Source organism: Corvus kubaryi, unplaced genomic scaffold (assembly GCF_017639235.1).
Source record: "Corvus kubaryi isolate FWS band 111438036 unplaced genomic scaffold, C.kubaryi_AGA036_p1.0 71, whole genome shotgun sequence".
NCBI lineage: Eukaryota > Metazoa > Chordata > Aves > Passeriformes > Corvidae > Corvus > Corvus kubaryi.
The window spans coordinates 7,007,502-7,033,203 of record NW_024582059.1 but is presented as its reverse complement, the minus strand read 5'-3'; the positions used below and the strand labels follow the sequence as shown (position 1 = coordinate 7,033,203).

At 38.7% G+C, this 25,702-nt stretch overlaps 1 protein-coding gene across 1 annotated transcript in view; it reads right to left on the bottom strand.

Moving 5' to 3' along the window:
• Positions 1-253: 253 nt before the first annotated feature.
• Positions 254-25,702, bottom strand: part of TMEM131L (transmembrane 131 like) — an 83,684-nt gene continuing 58,235 nt past the window's right edge. Inside the window, exons 18-36 of the mRNA XM_042050037.1 lie at positions 25,168-25,309; positions 24,054-24,163; positions 22,281-22,353; positions 20,035-20,177; positions 19,274-19,416; positions 18,755-18,941; positions 17,620-17,805; positions 16,594-16,743; positions 15,427-16,043; positions 13,168-13,322; positions 11,759-11,883; positions 10,073-10,230; positions 9,009-9,194; positions 7,867-7,945; positions 6,745-6,830; positions 5,295-5,415; positions 3,117-3,205; positions 2,140-2,282; positions 254-665 (exon numbers count right to left, since the gene is read on the bottom strand). Coding sequence (XP_041905971.1) covers positions 387-665; positions 2,140-2,282; positions 3,117-3,205; positions 5,295-5,415; positions 6,745-6,830; positions 7,867-7,945; positions 9,009-9,194; positions 10,073-10,230; positions 11,759-11,883; positions 13,168-13,322; positions 15,427-16,043; positions 16,594-16,743; positions 17,620-17,805; positions 18,755-18,941; positions 19,274-19,416; positions 20,035-20,177; positions 22,281-22,353; positions 24,054-24,163; positions 25,168-25,309 — 3,172 coding nt within the window. The 3' untranslated portion in view covers positions 254-386. The remainder of the gene's footprint in view (positions 666-2,139; positions 2,283-3,116; positions 3,206-5,294; positions 5,416-6,744; positions 6,831-7,866; positions 7,946-9,008; positions 9,195-10,072; positions 10,231-11,758; positions 11,884-13,167; positions 13,323-15,426; positions 16,044-16,593; positions 16,744-17,619; positions 17,806-18,754; positions 18,942-19,273; positions 19,417-20,034; positions 20,178-22,280; positions 22,354-24,053; positions 24,164-25,167; positions 25,310-25,702) is intronic.

Sequence of the window (25,702 nt, the reverse complement as noted above, 5' to 3'; positions counted from 1 at the left end):
CCTCAGTGTTACTGTTTGGTACAGATGCAATGGGTGTAAGTTTGTACCTACAAATGCTAAACCACTCCTAGTTTCTACCACAGAATGTAAACTTCAGAAGAAACATGTGCAGTACAGGTTCATGGATGCTCTTAAGAACTAATACTGTCCTCATTCATGAAAAAAACTTTGAATTTTAAATCTATAGCCTTCACCTGACAATAACAGCATCCTGAATATGCTGTGCTTTTTAAAATGCACTGAATGCTCAGACTTCAGTAAAAAAATTTATTTTCAATATAAAAGTGCCAAAATATTCACCAACATTGTAATCTATTCAGCAACCAGCTTACTCTAGTAATCAAAATTGCAAGCATCTTTATTCACATTTTTAAATCAAATTCCTTTCACACGTTTCCACAATAACCCGAGTCCCTCGAAAGTGGGAAATTTGCATTTCGATTGGCTGCTGTAGTCCATATGTCCAAGTTCATGTAGGCACGGAAAGGGTTAAACCTCGGATAGTATTCCTGCTTACACATAACTGCCTGGTTCTCCACATGGGTTGAATGTTGAGTTGTGGCACTGACAGGGCAGCAGCTTTCATAAACATCACTCTGAGGTGCCCAGATGGAACCAAAAAGTCCAGACATTGGAGACAAGCTTCGGGTGCTTGAGAGGTAGGGCTGCAGAGCAAGATAAAACCAGCATGGGAAACTGCAACATGGACCATTTGCCAAAGAAAATCTGGAAATGCTAAGTACTAAACGGGAGGGAGGAAGCAACATTTATGCAGAAAACTTAAGAAATCCACAAGTAGAGAATTACATAGGTGTTTACAAAGAAATATGGCTGCCAAAAATATTACGGCAGCATTAATATGTGTGTGTGTGTGTGTGTTTAAAGGCCCCTCACTGAATGAAGCCATATGAGCTCCCCCCTGCACAGCCCTGCACAGCACAGATATTACTCTAACAACAATACACTAACTCAGTTCTGATCAGACTGTTAAGGAAGACAGAGGAGAAATGGAAGACACACAAAGATCACCATGCATTCTTTGAGAGTTAAAATGAAAATAGAAGGATGCCTAGAAATGACAAGAAAAAGGCTGAAGTATGTGTCAGTCCAGAAAGACTGTGCATGCTGGGAACAGAAAGGGATATTCAGTGTGAAAAATGAGACTATAATTGGGAGCTAGGGAATTTAGTTAGAAAATTTTGAAAGCTTATAAAGAACCTCCTGGAGGGCAAGATGTGTTAGTCTGCAAGGAAGTCTCTCAGAGAAGGTCATGGAAGTCTTGGGACTTTTAAAACTGAATGAAACATTGAAATGCATTGTGGAGAAAAGCTTGCCAGGGAAATGAACTGAATTATCTAATGCATTTTCCAATCTCTACCTTCTGTGTTTCCTGGCATTCCTGAATAAAATATTAAATAAAGCCATGTTTATTTTAGGAAAAAGTCTTCTACCAGTTTTGCCACTTTTTAACACAGAAGAATTTTCATTTTTACAGTTGAAATTATTTCTTGCTTTATTTGATTAGTTTTACTCAAAATAAACCTACAGTAAATGAAAAAACAATTCTAAAACAGAGGATTTTGAAATATGAGCAGAAGAGAAGGCGGTTACAATTAAAGACCACCTTGAACTGAAGTTACTACACTGCACTATGGGATGACAAACATGGCTAGTCTGGAGTGTAACAGGCCTGAAATGTGCACAAATCCACCTTAAATCACTTGGATTTCCTAGCAAAAGTCACAGAGAATGGCTGTCCATTCAGCTCTTCAATTTTCAAATCTCTCCAGGTTTTGCTGTCAGCACTTTTTGGGTTTTACCCTCAACTGGACATGCTGATTTTGATAGAAAAAATCTCAGTAGACTACATAAGCCCAAAATGTTTTTCCATATGTAAGCTGATTTTAGTCAATTTTCAGGCAAAGGATCATCTTAAAATTTTGCAGACAAGGTCAGCAACATCCTTGACAAACAGCTGGGAAAAACTCAGGCTACCAATGCCAGCATTAAATACATACATCAGGCTACTTAAAAGATTCACCAAGAACATGCAAGCAACAGGTAGGGAAAAGACAGCAATACACTAGGACAGCTTTGAAGGAGCACACGAAGGCAGCACGTCACAGGGACAATACTCACTGTGGAGTTGACATAACTCGCAGGCTCCCAGGCAGGTGGCATGTTGGGAGGAGCATTCCAGGTGGAGGGACAGTTCTGGTCAATGAAGGCTGTATTCTGCACTGCTGCAGTACCTGGGAAGCCACTGGGGTAGTTCATGTTCTCTGCAATTTATAAAATCAGGAAGACAAATTAAGGCTTTTGCAACATAAAACACTACTAACATTTCTGTGGAGGAACGCTGAATCTTTGCGAGAGTGAGGTGGGCTGGGATTGACCTAATCCTTCAGTGCCTTCAGGCAATGTCAGGGTAGCACAACAGCAAAGCAGATCAATTTCTGTCAACAGGACTACCACTTTGTGTTAGGGACCCACTAACAAATTATATGGGGGACAGGATAGAGACTTGGCAATCCCTCTGCTGGAGAACAGAGTCTTTATTAGACAGAACATGCATGGCAGAACCTACCCAGTCCTCACTGCCAACATGTCTGAGCTCTAAGTACCCGAGGGATCACTGTGCTGCCTGGGATACTGCAGTCTGAACTTTAATTATTACTTAGGTAGGTAATGCTAAAGAATTCTAGATTGCTGCCAGTGTGCTTCCCAAGCCAAGAAACTCTAGCCTGGAAAGATAATTGGTCACAAGAGCCCTTGTATTTCACACACTGGAAGGCAGAAGCCTGCCAGAGGGGAAACAAAAGAAAATTGTGCAAAAAGATATGTGTAATACTGTAGACACAAGCATTTCTCTCTATTCCCTCTGAGAGTCCTGCATACTGCCTTTTCAGGCTCAATAACTCTATACAAAGGCCAATCTTCTCATCCACCACATGCAGTCATTGTTTATTACTACAGAGCACTCAGCTGGAAAACGTAAAGTCCACTTAAGCAATGAACACCCGTGTGTATAGATCAGCTCAGCCTTTTGTTCTGTAAAAGGTGAGAGTAAAATAACCATGGCTCTGTGATAATTCAAAAGCTTTATTTCATCTTACCTTCTGGGAAAGCACCATATTCATTCATCTCTAGCGGACAATACAAGTTGGAAAACTGGCTGTCACAAGCTGCATTCCAGTCAATGAAGCTGTCCCAAGAAAAAGAAAAATCTGCTGTCAGAAAGAATTTGCAGAACTTCTGAAAATTATTCAGAAAACTTATTTAATGCAAAGCTGTTGGATGCAAAATGCCTGTAACTGATGGTGAGGCTTTTCACATTCCACTTGTCAGTTTTGCCAATATCTACTTCTGTGCCACTACTTAATCACAGGAATCTCTCTCACAGAGTTCTTCTTCCTCTGGGAAAATGAACAACTCGTAATGATGCTACCAGAGTCCTGCAATGCCTACCTGGGTTCAACTTTTTCCTCTATAAAATGAAAATAATTGTACTTCTTTCCCACAATCATGGATAATGTGATTTGAGGTAGAAGACATAGCACATTCTCAAGCATTCGAATGTTTGAGAATAGCAATTAAAACGGAGACTTCTATTTCCTATTTTCCCAACCACATGTGCTAAAGTCCTGTTAAACTGTGCATTTTCTAAGCTACACATTGATTTGTAGGGATTATACTCCTTTAATTAAAATAACTTCAGAATTTCAAGAAGATTTTTTCTAAAGTAATTCCTGAAGACATGTCAGTAGTAAAACAGGCCCTGCTATGCAGCAAGTTTGAAGTAGTCCAAGTCTGGATCCCGTCTGCACAAGGTAGGCATATAAATTCAAGATTTCACATGAAGCTCCCCTACTTCAATTTTACTATTCAGCCAAGCAGCTATCCTAAGTTATCACTACTAAGTATCAGTAAATAACTGTATGGATGTGCATGTATTTTTACATATAAAGTCTCAATCAAGATGGGTGTATGAAATTAAAGTCACAGAATGGGTCAGGTTGGAAGGGACCACAGTGGGTCATCTGGTCCAGCCTCCCTGCTCAAACAGGGTCATCCCAGAACACATGGCACAGGATTGTGTCCAGAGGGCTCTTGAATATCTCCAGTGAGGGAGACTCCATCACCTCTCTGGACCATCCATTCCAGTGCATGGTCACCTGCACAGTAAAGAAGTTCTTCCTCATGGTCCGGTGGAACTTCCAGTGCATCAGTTTCTGCCCACTGCCTCTTGTCCTGTTGCTTGGCATCCCTGAGCCAAGCCTGGCTCCATCGTCTGTCAGATACTGACACACATTGATGAGGCCCCCTCTCACTTGTCTCTTCTTGAGTCTGAACAGGCCCAGCTCCCTCAGCCTTTCCTTGTAAGAGAGATGCTCCAGACCCTTGACCAACTTTGAAGCTCTTTGCTGGATGTGCTCCAGGAGCTCCCTATCTCTGTTGCACTGACTGTGGAGTCCAGAACTGGACACAGCACTCCAGATGTGGCCTTACCAGAGCTGAGCACAGGGGCAGGATCATCTCCCTTGCCTGGCTGGTAATGCTCTTCCTAATTCACCCCAGGATACCATTGTCCCAGCCACAAGGACACTGCTGGCTCAGGGACAGCTTGTTGTACACCAGGACCCCCAGGTCCTTCCCCAACTTGAAGAACTGGCCATATTTCACTGCCATGTGGTGGCAGAGTAGTTTGGTGGCTCATTAGTTTGTGGCACATCTTTCATTAGTAAAATTTGCTGTGTGAGCAGTGTAAACCACAAGAATTAATCAAGTTCATTACTATGGGAAGTACAATCCAAATACACACAGAGCCTGAAACATACCAACTTGTATCCCTAAACCACCTATATACTGGAATATTTGTCTTTTTATAACAATGTCTGTTCATGCCATGTAGCACAAGTACACACTGCATAACACACCATGTGGCATACAGAAGCTATGCATTTAGCAAGAGGGCAACAAATTTCCAAGCTAGGCCCTCTGTCTGCAAAAGGAGTGAAAGGAATTAATAGCTTTCCAAAAAGTATTTAATTAAACTTGAAAGACTTTCTAGAATATCTATATACGAACAGGAACAGCAGTGAATTTGTCTTAGTAAAATTAATCATGATGTACTCATGGAAGAGCACTAACAATTAGAACTAAGATTGAAGTGACAGAAAGACTTATTTTAACTATCATCTGCCTTACAAATATAATGAGTCAAGTACAGTCCTCTGCATTAAAGAGGCCTGAACAAAGCATTATCTGTACTTTTTACATAAAACATAACTTGCCTGTTGTGGACAGAGGGGGTTTCTTGGATCATGCATGGTATATTATTCTCAAGGTTGTAGTTTAAGCTGTTTGTCACGCAGACTGGCTGGGCAGGCCACAAGTCTCCTGTTGGGTAAAGACCTAAAAAAAGAAAGGGGAATTAAATGCAGAGCAACAAGAAGGAGACTCCAAGATTCTGTTACACTGACACTTTATTCTCAGATCCCCAGTAAGGACTGTTTGCTAGAGAAAAAAATCCAAGAAAAAATCCAGAGTTACTAAGCAATTTTTTTTGTGATGAAGGCCCATCTTTAAACACATCTCAAAACTTCTATTTTTTAAAAAAGATATATATAAGACATATAAGAACTGAGAAACTGGAATTCAAGAAAGCAGGGCAAGAAATTCCTACTGAGGGTCCTTAAGTGTTCAGCTGCGAGTGTGCCAAGGTGGCACACTTCCACACAGCAGAACAGACAGCAGGGATGCAATCCCCACTGGCCTCCTTGTCCCCACCCCTCAGTCAGGAACCACTTCTGAAGTCCAACTACACAAATACAGCAGGAACAGGGTCAGGTTTCTAACAGACTGGAGCCATTCCCGACCAGACAATTTGTGAACTCATTAAATGCTGTATTACCCCCTAGGGAAGATGGACCTAGTGCCCTGACTACCCACAGATACTTGATTCCTATCAACTCCATGAGAACTGGCAGCTGGATAAAGGAAAAATCCAAATTAGCAATTTCCATGAGACAATGGTTGCAAAGCTGGCTCTATTTCATTACTTCACATGATACATATTAATATTGCTACCATGGAAAAAGGTTGATCAGCATTTGTATCCTATCAGATGCAGGTTAAACCTACAGCAGAAGGGCAGGGAGTGCTGCTGCCCAAAGAACCACGTGTCCTAACCAGCTTTCAAACTCCACCTCACCATGTAGCATGATGCCTTTATGAATCCCACTCAAAAAGCTAATAATACTTCCCTCTGAGATACAAACAATGAAAACTCAATTTTAACAGAGCTACACAACCTCACTCATTATTGCTTTCAAAGAGAGCAAGTACCAACTGTGGAAATTTGGAGATAAAAATGGTCATGTTTGATTTGATGTCAAGCTTCACTTTAACACAGCAAGCACTGATCTCCACACTGCACTGCTTCTGGACATTAATCTGTACAAAGCAAGAAGATGAAAAAAAGAAAGAATACCTAGAACATGAGTTGAAAGCTAAATGCTGTCTTCACACAGAGAAGATGCAGCAAAAATCATCAAGGTTATAAGCAAAAACTGCCAAGGTTTTAAGCCTTCACTTGCAAACTTCACACCTAACTTGCTTGGAAGCAAGTCAAGTTCTAGTAATGATGTGTCTATCAAGTTGGTGCATGCAAGTGTTATTAGCAACATCACTAAAACTGCTTGACAAAGTGTGAAAAACACAGCTTCAGTTGTTAATACTGACCTTTATTTTTGTCAGGATCTGCAGCTATGTCAGTGAAATTGGGACATAAGGTTTCAGGGTATTGGGGGATGCTGTTCATGTCTCTGCTGAATGAAAAGAAAATTTAATTTCTTAAGTCTCATAATCCAAACTATTTCGAAGGAAATATACAGAGATGTAAAAAATATTCTAATGACCATCATGATTGCTATTGCTTTCCCACTGTCCTGATCTTCCTTATTTCAGAATTACCACTGTGCAATTTTTTAAGGTTTTTTTTTCCAGTTAAAAGCCAGCTTCTTATCACACATGTAAAATGAATAAATTAATACACCTTAATCACCCCATTTTTATTATCCAAGTATCAAGCTATTGCAAATTAATTCAACAACTCTTCTCTAAAACTAGAAAACAAGCTACAGTTCATGAAGATCAGTAGGACCTCTCATAATGTTTAAACAACTTCCAGGTAAGTTTACTTTTATGTCCATGAAGATACATAGAGACACATGAGCACGAATTTTATATTCACCAAACCCATCCAAGAAACTAGTCAAAATGAATAAAAGGAAACATTTTCAAGCACCAGAATCCCAATGGAAAAGGATTGGATTATTTTTCCTAGTGAAAACAGAGAGTGATGAATGAGAAGTGAAATGAGGATTCACAGTAATAAAAATTGTAGATGCTATCTCTACTACAGTAAAGAGGGAGAAAAGAATGTAGGGAAGGGAGGAATCAATTTTCATGCTGTATATCCTATGAGAACATTATTCCCATTAAAAGAATAGCATCAACTTGAAAGTCTTACTCCCACCTTTTTTAAAAAACCATTACTACTTTAATACAACTAAGCAGTAATGGAAATGTAGTAAGTTGCTAGGATCTGGAAGAAGTGAGAGTGGAAAACCAATTTCCATCTATTTTCCATTTGGAAGCTTGTATTGCACTTATGCAGCATTATCAATTTTGCTTCTATCTTTTCATGTACTGAAGAAGATTCTTCTCCCAACTAGTAACTACAATCAGATGATCATAAAAAGTTACAAGATAACAGGTAGGTATTATTTATCAAACTGAGACAAGACTTCAAGTTGGTGGTGTTTCTTTAATGCCTTAGAGGTATAGATTCAATTTTTTTACCTGGTATTGCAGATGTTATGAGACAGATTTAGAGTGATAGGAGTTTCAGATGGAAAATCATTTTGTGAAATATTCTCTCCTAAAGAAAAGAATGACTGTGAAAATCAAAGATCCTAAAAAAAAAGAAGTATGCACAGAATATACATACACACAAATAGAATCATCATGGTGTTAATCAAATTTTCTCTCACACTGAATTATCACTAACAACATCAATTTCAAAGCATGCTACCTAGGTCCATAGTCTTAAAATGTATTTTATGATTTAGAAGTGATTACCACAGTCTTAATGGAGAGGTTCCTTGTTACTATCAAATTAAGTCTGAATTTAGAATTACTTGTTTTCTTTTTTTTAAGAGGCATTATAATTTGAACAAACAGAAAAGTCATATACACACGATTTGTTATCTATTAGATCACAAGTTCAGATACACCACACACTATCATCTATCACTTAGTAATGCGAAGTTTTATCCATACACAAATACACATGAAAGTTTTTGCATATTTTTAAAGAATTCAATCCATCCTTTTGCAGGTACCCAAAGCTGGGTTTGCTGGTGTCACTTCAGCACACTAAAATTTACTTCTAGTGCCACGTCACCCTGGATAATTGTGACAGTGACTTTCAACTACATTAACAATATTCAGGCATTCAAGAACTGCAGCATTGAACCACAGCTCCCATTTCTCATACTAGTGAAGTGGCTCAGGTCTCCTGGCTACTTATGCCTCAAATAAACCTATCCAAACCCAGCACCCTCAGATCTGAACTGCTTTCACTTCACAAATTCCTCATTTGTGCATCACTTAAATAGTTTTAACGTTTAAAAAAAAAAAACCATGATGAAACAAATTCAAAGGTGGAAATTGCTTTGGCTAGTGACACTCAGTTCTCCCATCTTTCCATGACAACTAAATGTGCATATTCCTCAGTGAGGAGCCTGACAGTCATCTTTGTCTCCACAAAACGTGTGGTACTTCTTGTCAAGTACAAAGTTCTTTAAATCTCTCCTTGCGTGTCTAAGAGGTACTCTACAAAAGACAAGTTATGTGCCCCATGCCATGGTAGGCCTTTCCATTCAGCAGGAAGGCTAAAACTCTGCCCACTACTGTGAAGAGGTGCAGTTTGCAAAACTTACTGGATGGAAGAAAATGCCTGGTAGTAATCATTGGCTTTTTATCTCCATCTGAACTGCTGGTACTGCTCCAGCTACCCCAGCTCCCACGACTTGCACGAACACTTCCTGACGAACTTCCACAATCTGAGCTTGAATCAGAACAAAACTTCTCCAAGCACTTCTTTTTGGACCGCTGATAAAAGTTTTCTAAAGAAGATGGAAAAAAAAAAAAAAAAACCCAATCAAAAAACCAACTCAACATTTAAGAAAGTCTTGTCAGGGAAAAGTCATCTGAAAAATGAATTTACATGGATTCTCGGAATTTACTGATGGGAGAGAAAATAATATTTACTGATAGCTTCAGTAACTAGACCCTAACACAAGAAGCTTCTGACCTACATGATATCCCAGTAAAATTAATGCAAGCAAGGATACAGTGCAGCTACAGGCAACAGGTTGAAAGAGGAAGTGCATACTGTCCTTTGAAATATATAGTTAATACTTTAAACATGGAACATATCCTGGCTGTATGAACATGCATACTAAAAGCAATGACAAAATGTTGCAAGTAATGAATTCATAAGAGATAGATTCTCTTTTCTTATTATCTCATCGGAGATGCACAGGACAATCCTACAGAAACTGGTATCTTTTTTCAGATCTCCTCTTCCCTAAAGTCAGGGAAAACAGATGATTAAAATCCTGACGGAAAGGCAGGAAGCAGGTACCCAAGCTAGTGTTGTTCTTTAAAAATGATACAGTTGCTTCAGCTAATACCAGCTTTCTTTTGAACACGAAAGCAGATTGTCAGTCTGTCTCTCCTTCACCAAGAGCTGATGGGTCATTGCTTCAGACTGATTCATTTTCGGATTCGCACCACCAACCAACCCCACAGAGAAGCATGCAGGGCCCTTCAGAAGTGAGCAGGTATTATTTCAGGCACTGCATCATGCCAGTCCTGTCATCTTCACATCAGGGCTCAAAAGGGAGAAAAGCACAGGTCTCTCAAGCAAGGAAGAGAGATCTACTGCCACAAAATCCACATTGTATTTCTTTCCCCATTTAAGAAAATTAAGATTGCGTACCTGTTTCTCCCTGCATGGACAAGCTCCCAGCTTTTTGGTCTGCTTTACAATTTTCCCCGTTACTCTGAGGACACCAGGCTCTTATTCCAATATTTGCTCTCAGATCCGGTCTTTCAAATTCACTGCACATGTGCTTCAGCTCACTCTGCTCAGGGACCCTAATACAATCACACCCAAAAAAACATGTCTGTATTTTACATTTCATCTGCATTTTTCCTTTTCAGCCATTAAACACTTCAACTCACACAGCTATCAAGGCAAAGTGCAGGAGAAGCAATAGGTTTGGGAGTCTTATTCCCCAGCTTTTCAGAAACCTAAAAAACCTTTCCCAAAATGCAATATCCTACCACACAGACTTCTACTTCTCGGGGGGAGAGGTAAACATCATATGCATATTTAACTCCATTCTCTAAAGCACGTGTAGAAGGCAATCAGATGTTACTGATAAGCACAGTCTAGCAGTGTAAAAAGATCTAGATACAAAGAAAAATGTGCCCTGTGTTCATTTCACTGGCGTAATTATAACTAGAGTAAAATCACAATCTGAACCAATCTTAAATTTTTGCTAGTAAAATTGGAATGTCTGCATCCAGTGTCGTATTCAGAGAGTATTAAGGAAAAATGATTAAAAGTCAGCTGTCAAATTTCTGCAGAAAGGGAACGGTTCCATCTTAACTCAGAAAGTAGCTACTGCTGAATTGGTTCAAGGAACAGACACTGAACTTCAGTATTTCACTCCTGGTTTTCATCCTTCCTACCTACAAAGCTGTGCATCCAGCAAAGATTTACACATGTACTGACTTCCCACAAAACCAACAGAAATTTGTGTACGATGCGTTGTAACAGCCCTTTCAGATTTACAATCCCCTTTTAAAGTCCACTGACCTCAACAGAACCACTTGCAATAAAAATTAAGTCTGTGAAGGCTTTGTAGGATTGTGACCTTAATTCAAAGGGCTGGGGGAAGGGAAGGAGTAGGATTTTCTCCTCAGAAGTGTTTCTGTTCTAACAGCAGTTTGTAACTAGTATTTTTTAATAATCCAAACAATTTGAAATATATTAAAAATTATTTAAAAGTAATTTACAACTGATTTTAAAATGTATTAAAACAATCCTCAGGGGGAAAAAAAAGTAACTTTCCACAGTGCTCATTCAATATTCTTTAGAACCTAGTGCTGCTCTAGTCTTTTTAATTCATTACAGCAAAAATGCAAGCCCCTGTCTCCTTTCTACACATTTCTCTTCCAAAATTGGTAGAGGACAATGTTCCCCCAGTTACTCAATATAGCAGATGACTCTCCTGAAGGTGGAATCATTTCAACAATTTTCCTTTTTTCACTTAAGAGAATACCCAACTGGAACTTCTCCACACAATACACAATGGGAAGGAAGCTAACCACCCAAACTTCAGAAACAGCACATTCCAGGCTCTAACAGAGAGCTACCACTGCTATGCAGAATGGGGTGCCTCTATACGCATGTAGATTTACAAATGGAATATTTTCATTTTTTTGTTGGTGGTGGTGATACTTAGTACTGCACATTCCTAAAAATAAATGCTTGGGCCAGGATTGAAGTGTGTTTATTTAAATAGATAAAGCAATCCTGCCTAATGTACTATGCAAAACCTGCGGAAACATTGCAGCAACTCTGGGTTTCTTCATGATTTGGTGAGGTAATACATACCTAGTAGATATATTTACATTCTTCTTCTTATTTTTTCTAGATGTTCTATTTCTATTCCAATTCATATTAGGTACATTTCCTTCCTTTTTCTCCTGAGGTTTCTTCTTCCTATACGCATCTTCCTGCTAAAGGCAAAAATACAAGCTGAGACAATACGTACATTATAAAATGAACTTAACTTGGTCAATGAACTCCTTTGGATTTTTCTAGCTAAATTTCTCTGGACAAAATGACCTGACCCAAATGCATAGTTACTTCATGATTTAGTGTCCTTCCATAGCACATCCTCTTTCCAGCACCATCAATTTAACCAGCCTTTCCAAGACTCTGTCCATCAAGACAGCAAGAGACGATGACAGACAAATTTTTGAATTCCCAAACTTAGCATTTTCCCCTTCACAGCACCTAGCTCTGGCTTTCAGGGAAATAAAAAAATGGAGGGAGGAAAAAGTAAAGCAGTCAATAAAATTCCCAATGTGCTAAAAACAAAAAACATCTGCCAGATTTATGATCAGCTTGTGTGCAAGTTCAGCAGCAATAAATCCTCCCTTTCCTCAGCAGCTGGGGGGGGTGGGGGAAGGCATTCATTTGAATTACAACTGAGGAAATTATGGAGTAAGTTACCAACAAATACTAGTCATTTCAAAAAATGCAAGAAGCAAACTGAGCACCATCAGCCACACATGGAAAGAAGTTTGTAACAACAGTTCCCAAAGCAAGACTAGACCGTGTCTTTTCTGATATATTCCTCAAGCAATGTAAGCAATTCTTCCTCACACCTTTTTGCCATGGGATTTCTATCCAGTAGACAGAATACAAACATAATCCAGATTCTCATGTTTACTAATTGCCTGATGAAGTTCTTTTAGTGTTCTATGCTGCCTGCAACAAAGGTAGAGTCTGATGTGTTTATCACACTCAGAAACCAGGGGTGAAGAATGATCCTTTTTAAGAACTTCACAACCTGTTAAGGGGCTTCTGCCTGCTGTACTCTCAAATCCAAGTTTCTGATGCAAAGCCCTGGGTTTGGAGATCGGGTCTGCAAATGAAGGCCAATATGCCCACTTCCCCTCCAGGGAATGTTCCCAATCATTAGTGTGGCTGACAGCTGGCATTAGATTCCAGCATGCTTGTGCCTGCTCTGACAGTAACAATCTCTGGCTGTGATGTGGCTGTTTTGATTTTTACCCAAACTGTTCATCACTCCATAAAGCAGCATTAATACACAACGGATGTGGGACAGCACATCTGCATACTTCCTCATTCATCTGATTTACAGTATTTCAGATCTGTGACTCTACATCATAGTGCCTACATACATATACACATACCTATATGTGTACATATATGTACCTAAACTATAAAAAGTTAATTTTAAATTTGATAAGCAGAAAGATCACAATACAAACCTCGGAAGAAGTAATCTCCTCTTTTGCACAGCATGGAGTCTCTTCCTTAGGTCCCTTATTAATCTTTTTCTCTGTGGAAGGCTTTAGGTTGATCTGCTTTTTTAAAGTCTCGCAGTTTTCTGTTTCATTCCTGAGAGGCACTTGCTGGCTATTCCCTACAATTAAACAGTAACAACAGTTTGCTTGGGAAGAGAAGGGGCTCCCAGTCATAATCCCATATCTTTCTTTAAAAACAGACTTGTGTTGTTTTCCAAAACACTAGGAGACTAACCTCTAGGCTGATGATACTGAAAATTTAAAAATCAAAAGCTAATGCTGTGTAAAAATTCTTACAGCAGTTGCAAAAAGTAGCTTTGTCTTGGTTCATGCTCCTGAGCACACCATTCCCAGTGCATGCAGAGATTACCCAAGTCCTGCTCATCTCATCTGAATTTGAGCTATTTGGGGCTCAGCCACGAGTCTGTAAGGTAGAGTCTGAAGCTAGAGAACACTGGGCTAAAAAACAAACAGAAAAAAAGCCTGCAAGCTGAGTGGGGAGAAAGGACAGCCTTGGTGCTTTACATCTCTGAAGTGCCCTCTGCATTCACTATGAAGACAAAGGGAAGTCATCCTTTCTTTAGGATGGGTTCCATATTGAAAGTTCTTTTACTTGAGAGGCTTGTGAGGAAGAAGCATTAGTTTGATCTAAGAGTCCAAAAGATGAAAGCTTTGAGAGGAAGCCTGCCTCAACAATTAGCTGAGTTGCCCAGTTGAGTCACATTCCTCTGCCTGGGCCCTGCCAGGACAGGACAGAATTAACTTCGTCTCTGATGGGTTCCAGATATCTCAGAGATCTGCAATACATCCACAGTGACCTGCTACCGAGGCTCTCAGCTGCTCTGCATGAGAAATGTCATCACTTATTGAACTGAACTGGCCGCCTCAACTGGGAAAGGCAAGCCCAAACATTTTTACAGTTTCCTACCAACCAACAACATCACCCCAGCTCTGAGTCAGACACTCTCCCCTCTGGAGCAGGCAGCCATGAGGACTGCAAAAGGAGCACACGTGAATGAAACACCAGGCAAGGGAGACTGCCAGAGCTCTGAAGAACACTCTGTTGCTCTCCAGCATGCAAACATGTGAGGACCTCAGGTCTTGAACTCCCTGTGCACAAAAACAAGTCTGTAACTATATCAAGATACAAACACTGCAACATGGTACTTTTTAGACTTAACATCTCCTACTAAACACCTTGAAACACAGAAATACTCGCATACCTGATAGTGCAGAACACAACTGCTAATAGACAACAAGTACATTTAGTGCTTTACTACTGAATACACTGAATGATCTCCTAATTCAACGCAAAGAATAAACAACACTGCATTTTAGGAGCACATGAAGAATCTCAAAATACCTTGTAAGAATAAGTGAAACTATCCTGCCTTCACCTGAGTGTGCACACTTGTACCCGCTATAGCGCACAGATTGCAACACAACAGGCAGCAACGAGCCTGTGGTAACAACTACACAAGACAGCAGGGCCTGAAATCCTCTGATGGCTCACTCATTAAATAAACTCTGCCACAGCTACAGCAAATGACAGTTTTCACCATTCAACTACTTTGCCAAGTGCCTCAGTAAGGCCAAGCTTCCAGAGGATACATTTTCCTATCCTGCTCTTGATTCCTCCCAGGTGTTCTTTTGCTGCTCTTAAAATTTTGAATTGTGAAGCTAAAAGGTAAAAGCTCCCAGGCAGCTTAGTCCCACAATTTCAAAACAAGAAAAACTATATAAAAAATATAGCTAGGCAACTAATAAAAGAAACACTGATCTGCCAATTCCTACAAAATATAAATTCACATTATTCCGATGTCAGGTTTTTGTTATTTTGGGTGGTTTTATCAAAGGAGTTCTGAATATCTGCTTCTGAATGTGCTTGCTTGGTGATTCAAGCACCATATTTTCAGTGGACCTGAAAATAGCAAACTGGGATCCTTCTGAATATCTGACAAGGGCAATTTGTGTCTTATAAGCATATCTATGACATCAATTATTTTAACAGTTAAAATGCCATGGCACAAGCTTGAAATCTGTAAACCAAGAAACAACTTGAAATGCAAGCTGCTTCCTTAGAAATGTAAACAGACAGATCACAGTGAACACATAAAAACCGCATCCCCTTGTCTCATGCAAAAGACAAAATCCTGATCACAGTGAACTCATCAGAAGATTTTGCTTAGTAATTTAGACTGATGGAATTTGAAAAAAAATTACCACTACTTTTCCTAGAAATTTCTTGCAGTTCCGGCTGTTGTTGAGGTGAATTTCTGGACAAGTGACTTTCAGGTAGCTTCTTGGACATCTTCACAGAACAGAATTCCTGTTCTTTGAGCTCAGCTAGATTTTCTGAAGTTTTAAGGTTAGTTTCCTTAGGAAACATACATGTTTGAAGATCTTCCTTCAGATCACACTCTGAAGAAGTATTTTTAATGAGAACTGTATTTTTCAGTGTACTTTCTTCTTTACCCAGAAAGTCTTCTGGAAGAGTTAAATTCTTGTTAACATTTATGCCATTTGCATATTTCAGAGTTACCCAGTTCTCACTGACTACATCAGTGCAAATGTCCTCTTTTGGTGCTGAGATTTGGTTCTCTGCAATCTGATTCTGTTTCTCATCAGCAGCTGCAATGGGACTGCCAGCTGCTGTGTTTGGTTTCTGCTTACTGTAGTAAACTGAACATTTGTGTTTCTTCTGAGAGTGGCTGTAGGTCGCAGGACTTCTCTTTGCCGCACTCTGACTTCGGCTGGAAGAAGTGCCTACAGACAGGAAGCCCTTCCCTTTACCTTTATCTGAGGAACTATAGGAATCCATAAATGTCTTGCAGCTTCCCCTGGTGAACAAAAAAAAGTAATTTGGGATTTGTTCATCTTTACAAAGCCATCATGAATTGCTTTATGAGACATCGTTGTAAGAAAAGAAGGGGGGGGCATATTCACAAGCCACAAAATTGCTTTAGGTCTTCAATTTACCATACCAGCTAATTCATACATTCTGATTTCAGTGGGAGTTGAGCAAGACTCTAAGTATTTGCTAAGACTTCCAAGACACTTACATGCTTCAGTGAGTAAGTTCCTAACTGACCACTCAAGAGGGTCAGATATGAGAACCATTAACGTATTTTCCATTTTTCCATAGCTGCCACACGTGGTGCATCCTTTACTTTCATCACACAATCTCTACCTAATGTACTACTGTCAATATACAAGATTAATAAACCCCTGAGTTCCTCCACTCCTCCTGGGTTGAGATGGAAGTTCTCTAAAAAAGGCTGCTTGGAACACTGTCTCCTTTAAATCAGCCCACAGCAGTATCAGAGTACACACAGAAAGCACCACTTCACAATAAACAGGGTACAAAAGAAGAAAAAAAAGTATTCTTACTTGTAGGAATCAGAGCTGATTACGTCAACAGAGTTGCTGTTCTGCTGTGGTGAAGCACTAGGATTTGGCCTCTGTCTTGATTTCATGAACTCTGCTAGAATATACTGGGCTTGCTGGAAGGCTATCAGAATCACTCCAAGCAGGGACAAACTGCCAAAGAAAACAACAGATACTGGTGTCTACAACTTTCAGGAATATTCAGCAAAAGAGTTAAAAAGTTTCTAACAAGATACACTTTTAAATATTTTGTTAGTAAATTCTAAGTAAAAACAAAGACAAGAAACTCAAAATACAGCTTTAAAAATGATAGTTGTAATAGTCTTTTCTTTACCTTTTTTTTCCTTATAGCCCTTACTAGTTATTAGCTCTATAAAATAACTCAGTCATGAACTTTACAAAGAAAAAAACAGAACAGAGAAAAAGTTCATTCTAAAAAAGATAATCCTTGATTTGAAGGTAATTTAGAAGTAAGTCTCACTACAACACAATTACATCATATCATAATATGATACCCTATCAGCCTCCTATTCATTCGTGATAGTCACTGTCATTATTTTGGTATTTAGTTAACACTGTCTCTTTCTTTTCCTAGAGAAAATGCTGGCATAAAATGAGCTACAAATGCCACCATACTTTTGAACTAGAAATGTAGAAGCAAAATATCCTCTCTCCACAGTGTATAAATTGCACCAAACATATATGGATCAAAACAAAAATCTTTCTAATTCATCAAACCACCTTCTCAATCATGCAGTGTAAATTTTGTTAGCAGGAAAACAGAATGAAAAAAATCCTGTTTTTTCAGATGCCTACAATCTCCTTCTGCTGCATCTAGAACCAGGCAATGTGGTCACTGCTGTTGTTTCATTTGTGCTCTGACTGTTTCCAGTGTCCAAACAGTGCAAGCAGCACCAGAGTGTACACGGGGATCTCCGCTAGGGATGCATCAGCACCAGTGTTATCACCATGACATTCACATGCACTGCATCTTGTAGGAACTCAGGGGTGCTGTGAGGAAAGCCTTACCTTACAAAGAGGACAGTGAGCCTCCAGAAAGACTCTTCCCAGCTGGGTCCTGGCACCACATCTGCACACAGTGGTAACAGATGGTGAGGGAGAGTCACGTTGAGTGTGAAGTGGAACTCCAAATCAGCAGCAGTCACCAGTGTCAGCTCACGGATTACCCACGAAGATGTAAAGTCAGGAGTGAATCTGACAGGAAAAACAGAGATGGTGTTACCTTTTCATTATTGGGCTGAATTTAATTTTCTGAAGTCACACTAATACCAAAAATACAAATAATATGACAACAACAAGAAGTATGAAAACTAATTTAATAGTATTTAATAATAATTTAATAGCATATTTTAATTATTAAAATTACTTTAAATATTGCCTCATTAATAATATTAATAATTTATTCCTCTAATAATAACAGTTCAATAATAGGAAACAATATTATTTATTAATATTTTTTAAAGCACAGTTAAATAAAGTGTCCACAATCTGCTTAAATTGTGCAGGTGGCATTATGTCATCTTAAATCAGCAAAATACGTGGGTTCATTGTGACTCTTCACAATACTCCTACTACTGTGACTTGTTTTTCTCTCAGATTTGTCTTTTCTTCCACTTCCCTGACCCACCTCCTTATTCTACTTGATTGCTAGAAGGTATGACTTGCCTTTCCAGTCAGTAGAGGTAAAATTGTTGTACAGGAAACCTCAGTTACTTTAATACAGTAAGTAATATTAACTTTACTTTTGCTTAAGTCACAGTATCTTTCACTCAAAAACAGTTTAAAAAGAATCAATTTTAGACTATGTGCAGTGCTGGGAAAACATGACTACATTGTGGTCAGGCTACTTGGAACCCAAGTTTAGAGAATAACAAGCAAATAAAACATTGTGGCAACTCTTTTGCTTTGATTTATTACTTCATAATGCACTGATAAAAGCCTGTATGCTGCTTTTTAAAAATAATGGGTCCTATAAAGAACCAGTATTATATTATTCGTTTGTTAGTGTTATCCTGAGGGAAACGCTTACTAAATTTCCATTCAAAATTTTGTGTGTGGTATGCTATTGGAGTGTCTGCTCCTGAAATTAATTATTTCAAATTTCCACTTCAGTTATTTTGTCAGCAAATTTGTCAGTGCTTACACAATGCTGATCTCCCGTGATGAGTTCTGACCCAGGAAAAATTCCTGACAGTCTAACACTTCAAATCCGTATCCTTGGCAACTGTAACCATTGATTTTCATTGATGAAATTGTTATAGGAAGAGGCCCAATATTCTCTACTTTGAAGTTCTTCGTAATGGATAGAATTTGCTTGCTGTCTTTCAGTTCTTAAAGGGAAAAAAGAGAGCAATTATTTTACAGTGCATAAAAATTATTTTCTTACATTCATAAATAAATTTCTGGTTTTACTTACAATCAAATAAAAAAAAAAAAAACATGTAAGTGACCAAAATTTAATACAGATTGTTTTGCAGTAGTGTATTTCTAAAACTTTTAACTATTTTCAGTCAGCATTTTGAAAAAACAGAATCTACACTTCTCAAGGCCAAGCTCTTCAGCTTTTACCAATCAGTTTACGTAACATTAATGTTCTGTGTCTGTATCAGTGCAGAGCAAAGCAGCCAGCTGCACAACCAGAGACCTGTGTCTCCTTACTCACGTCGTCTGCAGTCCATTAGTGTAGCTTCTGGCACCTTGAATCGAAGGGATCCCCCTGCACCAGGGAGTCTTCCGCCTACTTTAAGCAATTCTTTGGCTCCAAAGCCTTCTACACTGACCACATCCAGAACGGTTAAGTTGTTTCTGCCATAAAACAGAAATCAAGCAATCAGCCACTAAAGCACAAATTAAGTTTGCAAAATCATGGCCTTGGTCTCTAGATGCCAAACCAAGACAACAGTGTTTCAGGAACCAGAATCAGTGGCCAAAGCGGAACAGGTTTCCCCTAAACAGAGACAGCATCACTCCAGAACCAGTCACTAGTGAATTTCACACAGTGAGGGAGTAAGTTTAGTGACCACTGCCACTGGGTAACAACTGCGCCACCTAGTAAAAATGATTGCTTCTTCCATAAACTCTCTTCCTACAAAGATAACCAATGTTTGGCTGCACATAAGTCTTACTGGATAAATAACTCCTATCATTACAGAGTTGAGTTGAAAATAGCAAAGCCATGCAATGTGTTTCTCTCTCAGCTCAAAACTGCCTCAGTACAGTCACATGCGTTTTATAATCTTCTGACCATATATCAAGAGAATTAATGACTGAGACATAAGGCACAAACACATTTTAAGCAATTTTTATTAAATGAGAGACATTCTGACTTCCAAATTTTGACCATTTTTCTATGTGCCAGGACTTTAAAAATTCTTTTTTACATTGAGTTTCTTGATTCTCACTTACAGCTAAAACTTGGCTTACCTGATTAAAATAAGGGAAGCTACTCTTTTGTAGTCAAGAGGTGTAAAAATTACACCAACTTTTCTGGTTTCCAGTGGCTGTAAACTTAACCAAAGCATCTCAGAACTGCATTTCTTGCTGATAAGGTCCTCTTGATGTGCATTCTGTTAAACAAAAAATGCACTTCTCACTCACAGAAAACATGTGTGTTTAAAGATGTCAATAAAGCAAGCACTGTATCACTACTTAGCACCACATAGGATATTTTTGGCAAGGTGCAGAAACTGCTAACTAACTTATACCAAAGTCTTTCCTTTTGACAACATAAAACATCAGATAAGATTGTTTATTTGAGGAAAAGTTCATATTACTGCACTTATTATGAGGAATGTATTACTTCATTATTTAAAACAGCCTTTATTAGCTCAGATGGAAAAGAAATTATATAGTGTCTTTCATAGTCAAGGAATCCTGAAACACTTCACGACACAAGAACTGACAGTGTACTGATTGCACAGGGAAATGTGGCAACCATTATACCCTCAGAGTATGACTTACAACTTGATTGAAGTGAGAAAGGGACTGCTGGCAAATATGCTGATCATTTGAGTCACTGGAAAGAAGCCAAAGTGAATTCTCTACTATATTAATTGACAACCAGAACTACCAGAAGTTCACTTAGTCTGGAAATAATGTAAATTTTTGTTTGGTGGTTTTTGGTTTTGTCTTTGTTTTTTTTTTATACCATTGTTTATTCTTTCTGCCTTCAAAAAATGAAAATAGCCCTAAAACTTGTTCTTCCAGAACTAGGAAAAAGGGTGATCAGATACCTAGAGCAGTCAAAAACCTCATAAACATTCCAAAATGGGCTCCTGCTTGGTTGTTTCTCAATTCATGGGTGTTGTACTTACAGCTTTTCTGATCTTTTTCAGTTCAAAATTTTTTTATTCTTAGTCTACTTTATGAAAAGCAACACACAAAAACTATCAGAACCTGCATTTAATAGTTAGTATTTATAAAAGCAAGCCATGTATGGCATTTTCAAACTTCACCTTGTCACTCCCTACGAAGACATGCATGCACTCAAACATGAGCCTAACAATTCACTGCACAATAAAACTGACTAGGGAAATGATGACAAACGCAAAAGCTTAAATATTAACAACTACTGATTTGGTTAACAAGCCAAGATCTGTCTCATATGTGCTGAACACCTATCTAAACCATGCATGTTCCCCACAGCTCTTCAAATCTAATGAAAAACATGTATTGCACACACTGATGTGAAGATCTACAGCTATTCTTCCATTTGGTCAAGAGTTTGGTGTGTGGGACTGTGGAAGCTCACTCCTACCCCTATGCTACCTTCCCTTTCTCAGAGTGTGCCTACAGGCTAGGATTTACGAACTGCTGTCTCCTCTCTTTTACAACAACTCTTACAACTGTTGCCAGAAAGGAAAGGTCAGCTTTGATTAGCGTTGCAAACATACTCTTTTCTTTTTACAAGGTACAAATACTTCATTAAGGTCTTAAAGCATATGTGCAGAAACATGTATCTACACAGGACATTAAAGACAAAGCTGCAGAATGCCCAAGCAGCAAGGAAAATACATTAATTCTGGGCTTTTGCACAGAACAGAAGTCTTAAGAAGAAATTCTCCAGGTATTCTGGATAGTACTCTGGTCACCAGAATATGCCAACATCCCTGATACAGCATTTTCTTTGTTTCTGTCACCCATGACACAACAGCTCTGGGTTTAAGCACAGCTCAGCACTGGTGTGACACAGTCAAGTGTTACCACACTCATGCAAAAATTAGGCAATGGGAACCAGAGAGAATCATGACATTCCAAAGCTGAATCCAGGAGTTGCAATGGCATGAAGTTGAGATGCAGAAATCCCGCCTCCCTCTCCCTTGAACTCCATGACATTATTTCCCTCTACTGAGAAGATAACCAGCCAGCTCCTGACATCACTGACTCAACAGCCCAACGCTTCATGGTCAGCCTGGAGCTAAGTGTGAAGTCCCAACAACACATACACACACACTTCCAGGCATGCATGCACTTCCTCCCTACAGCTATATTCAAAACAGACTCATCAAATGCTGAAAATAATTAACTGCGAAGATACAGACCTGACAGGGAATCAAGAAAACACTGTGAAAGTGCTTTAAATCACACTTGGGAACAACCCAGAAGTAGCACAGCTAGAAAAAGCTTTCTCTAGTGTGTCAGACCAGTTCTACCAAAATTAGCCATCTTACCCTGTGAGAACATTCATCCATTAGCCTGAATTCGGTGGTTGTGAAATTAATAGCTTGCACATTTATGCCGAACCTAAATAAACCAAAACAAAAAGTTAAGCACTTCAAACCCAGCCTGTCAGAACTGCACTGACTTATTTTTACATGCTGGCATCTATTCTTAAATAAAGCCTACTTTCACAATTGCATTTTGGCAATGTGAAATATGGTGGAAATGTGGGTCTGCATTTCAACAGAATACACTGCAAATCAGTTTTATGTGGATTCCACACATTTGGAACACAGACAAATGGCTGGGCATTTAAGGTCTGTCAGTGTAGAATATTGTAAAAGATCACAACCAAGAAATACAATTTCTAAGCCACACAAACACAAATTTCCCCGAAGCTTTTTCTGCTCACCTAACTGTTAAGAAATAATCATTATTAAATCTCATATAATTTATTCAAATATCCCTCTTTCTGCTCATTATTTGTTTTGGATAAATTCCTATTTTCTATCACATAATTTGCAAATCAAATTCACTTACAGCAGTTGACTTTTTTGCCTAAGTGCAAATTAGAAGCATTTGACATTAAGTTATTAAAAACTGATGTAAGAAAATCAACAGGTAAAATGCAGATTATAGAGGACTAATGGACCTCCAGCCACTGAATTGAAAACTCACTTGTCACAACTGTCTATGACTTTAGCTTAAAAAGAACCAGTTATTATATGGATGTGATTTCTGGTAAACTTAGAAGATCTGGAGAAATGAAAGTGTGCAAATACAGAGAAAATGTAATTGCAAACCACTAGAAAGAGTCTATGTGGAAATCATATTTAGTATGCAAACAAATGCAGCTATTAATGTGCATATATATACACAGACATATATATGCACATGCATGTACCTATGTAAAGAAATGAGGTTAAGGAAGCAATTACACAGGGATTGGGACCCCAAGTAAGCAAGTTACACCTAAGCACAGGAGTAATCCCACTGTCTCAAACCAAACAGTCCTACCAACTGTAACATTTTTTCAAAGTTAAGTGTGACAGTCAGGACTTATTCTGGCGAACTTCAGCTCACTTCACCAGGTCCCTTTATTGTTCATCTAGCTCTTCTCTAGATTTCTCATTAGATAATCTCAATTCTAAAACAGAAAGTCCAAACCAACGCAGAAACATTTACTTAGCTGACCCTAAACATTTATGTTGAGGTTCCTCCCTCTGGACCTGCATTTTTCTTCCTGGTTCCTGTTTCCTCTTCAACCAGGGTTATTACCTAAGAAAAGGCTAAGAAGAAAACTTTTCCAGGTGGGACGGTTCAGATGCCTTCTTTTCACTGATCTGTCTACAGACTCTATAAGTACCAACTAGCACCACGAGGAGATACACAACCCCAACTCTGTAAGTTGCTCACCTCACCCAGGCAGCTTGCGCTAAGCCTCAGATCCTAGAAGATGACAGACTTACATCTGTCAGACACAAATTTGCTTAAAACATGTTCAACTTGTGTTTTATCAATGATGAGGTACATTACAAACGCATGCACCTTACACGGAACTGCCCTGAACAGGGCTGTATCTTCCAAAATGGATCAGAACATAATCCCCACCTAAGTTACACTTTGAAAAACCAAAAAAAAAAAAAAAAAAAAAAAACCAAAAAAAAACCAAAACACAACCAAAACCAAAAAAAAACCCAAAAAAACCCCAATACGTAACAATCATAAGGCATAGCAAATAAGATCTTTTAAAAGGGAAAACAGTATCCTGAGATAGTTATTACCATTTGTTCAGCAGACTCAGTGAAGCTTGGGGATCAGGGTAGTAAGAAAGAGGCAGAAGCTGCAACGTAACTGGGAAGGATGAAGGGTTTCTTAGTACGAAATATTTTACCTAAATAGTTTGGAGGGGAAAAGAAAGAATTAAAAACTACATATTTGAGAACTGGTTGGTAAAATAATTCAGCACTGATAATATGATCTGCATTTTCAAGGGACTTCAATCTGGCTTCTGTCTTAATGCAGTATAATCATACGTGCACAAGACTGCATGGAACAGCAGGCCATGTCACCACAATGTCATAATTTGCAAAATCAGCTAAGAGTGCATTTCAAACCACGTGTGCAAAAATACAGACCGACTCCGCTCCCCAAACAACCCTTTCATTTGGATTTTGATTTATGCAGGCAGATGTGAACAAAGCTCTTGCACAGAAGAAAGTGAAGTTAGTGAGGTGCCACCCTTTCTTAGAGAAGTCTGAATGGAAGCAGGTTATAAAAATTACTGTAATGACTAACCATTAAACTGGATAAATGGAATATTAAGGTAATTCACAATATGTGCATATGAAAACTATTTCCATATGACTGGTTCTGGCCTAGGCTAGGTTAGTAGAGACCTAAATCTGACAAACAAGAAAGAAATAATTGTCAGTGTGGCTGGAAGATACATTGCTCTGCAAGTGTTGTATCTCTCATGAATGTTTCACACACTTCTGTCACACAAGGCAGTGGCATGAGGAAGGCCATCCTGTAACCACATGCATCACTAATGACAACACACCGTATCCCTGGTCCCATGTTCAATTATTTTATCACAAGCATGTGAATTATATAATAAATGCAAGGAAAGTTTTAACAACTACAAAAAATTGTTTGTTAAGACCTACACTGCTTTACTCCTCTCCTTGTACTATAATATTACAACTAGGAAGCTAGAAAACTTATCAAAGAGCCAAAGTGATACAAACCTAGTGTTTTAAATTAGATCAAAACACTAATTCATAAGCAGTATGAAAATGCTAAGCAGCACCAAACATTACCCACAGACTTTATAATTTAAATAAGCTCAGAAAAATACATCAACTCAGAAAAAAGCGTAGGAACAACCATCCTCACCATACTACTTTTAACAGCTGTGGCACTGAAGTTGAGCGTAAGGCCAGGCTCTGTAGTCAATCGTGGCAAGAAAAAGGCAAAGGATTCCTCTTCAGAGTTCTTCTGCTGAATAAAGCGAGCTGGTCCTAAAATACGTCTCCTGCTTTATTGGCAAAACCAGAAAATTTAGTTAGTTTGTATTCTTTTTTTTTTCCCCTTTCAAACAAAGAATAACAACAACAAGATGATTTGCCAGGGCCTATAATTGCATCAACTAAACTTTCCTTGAAAATGGTCTCTACAAAATAAAGCCCATAAAGCTGTACCCCTTAGCAGAGAGTTAGCCTAACTTCTGTGTATGTAGGCCAGGGACTAAAAACATTGGAAGACATTCAAAGACCCTGATCCTGAGAAGACTGCTACACAACCTGTCAATGAAGGATTCAGGCAACTCCATAAATGCTCTGGTAAAACATGCTTTGACTGCCTTCATGCCAGGTAGCCCTGGTGAGATGACTATAGTCAGAATATTATTTACATTCTCAGCTGAAAAGCT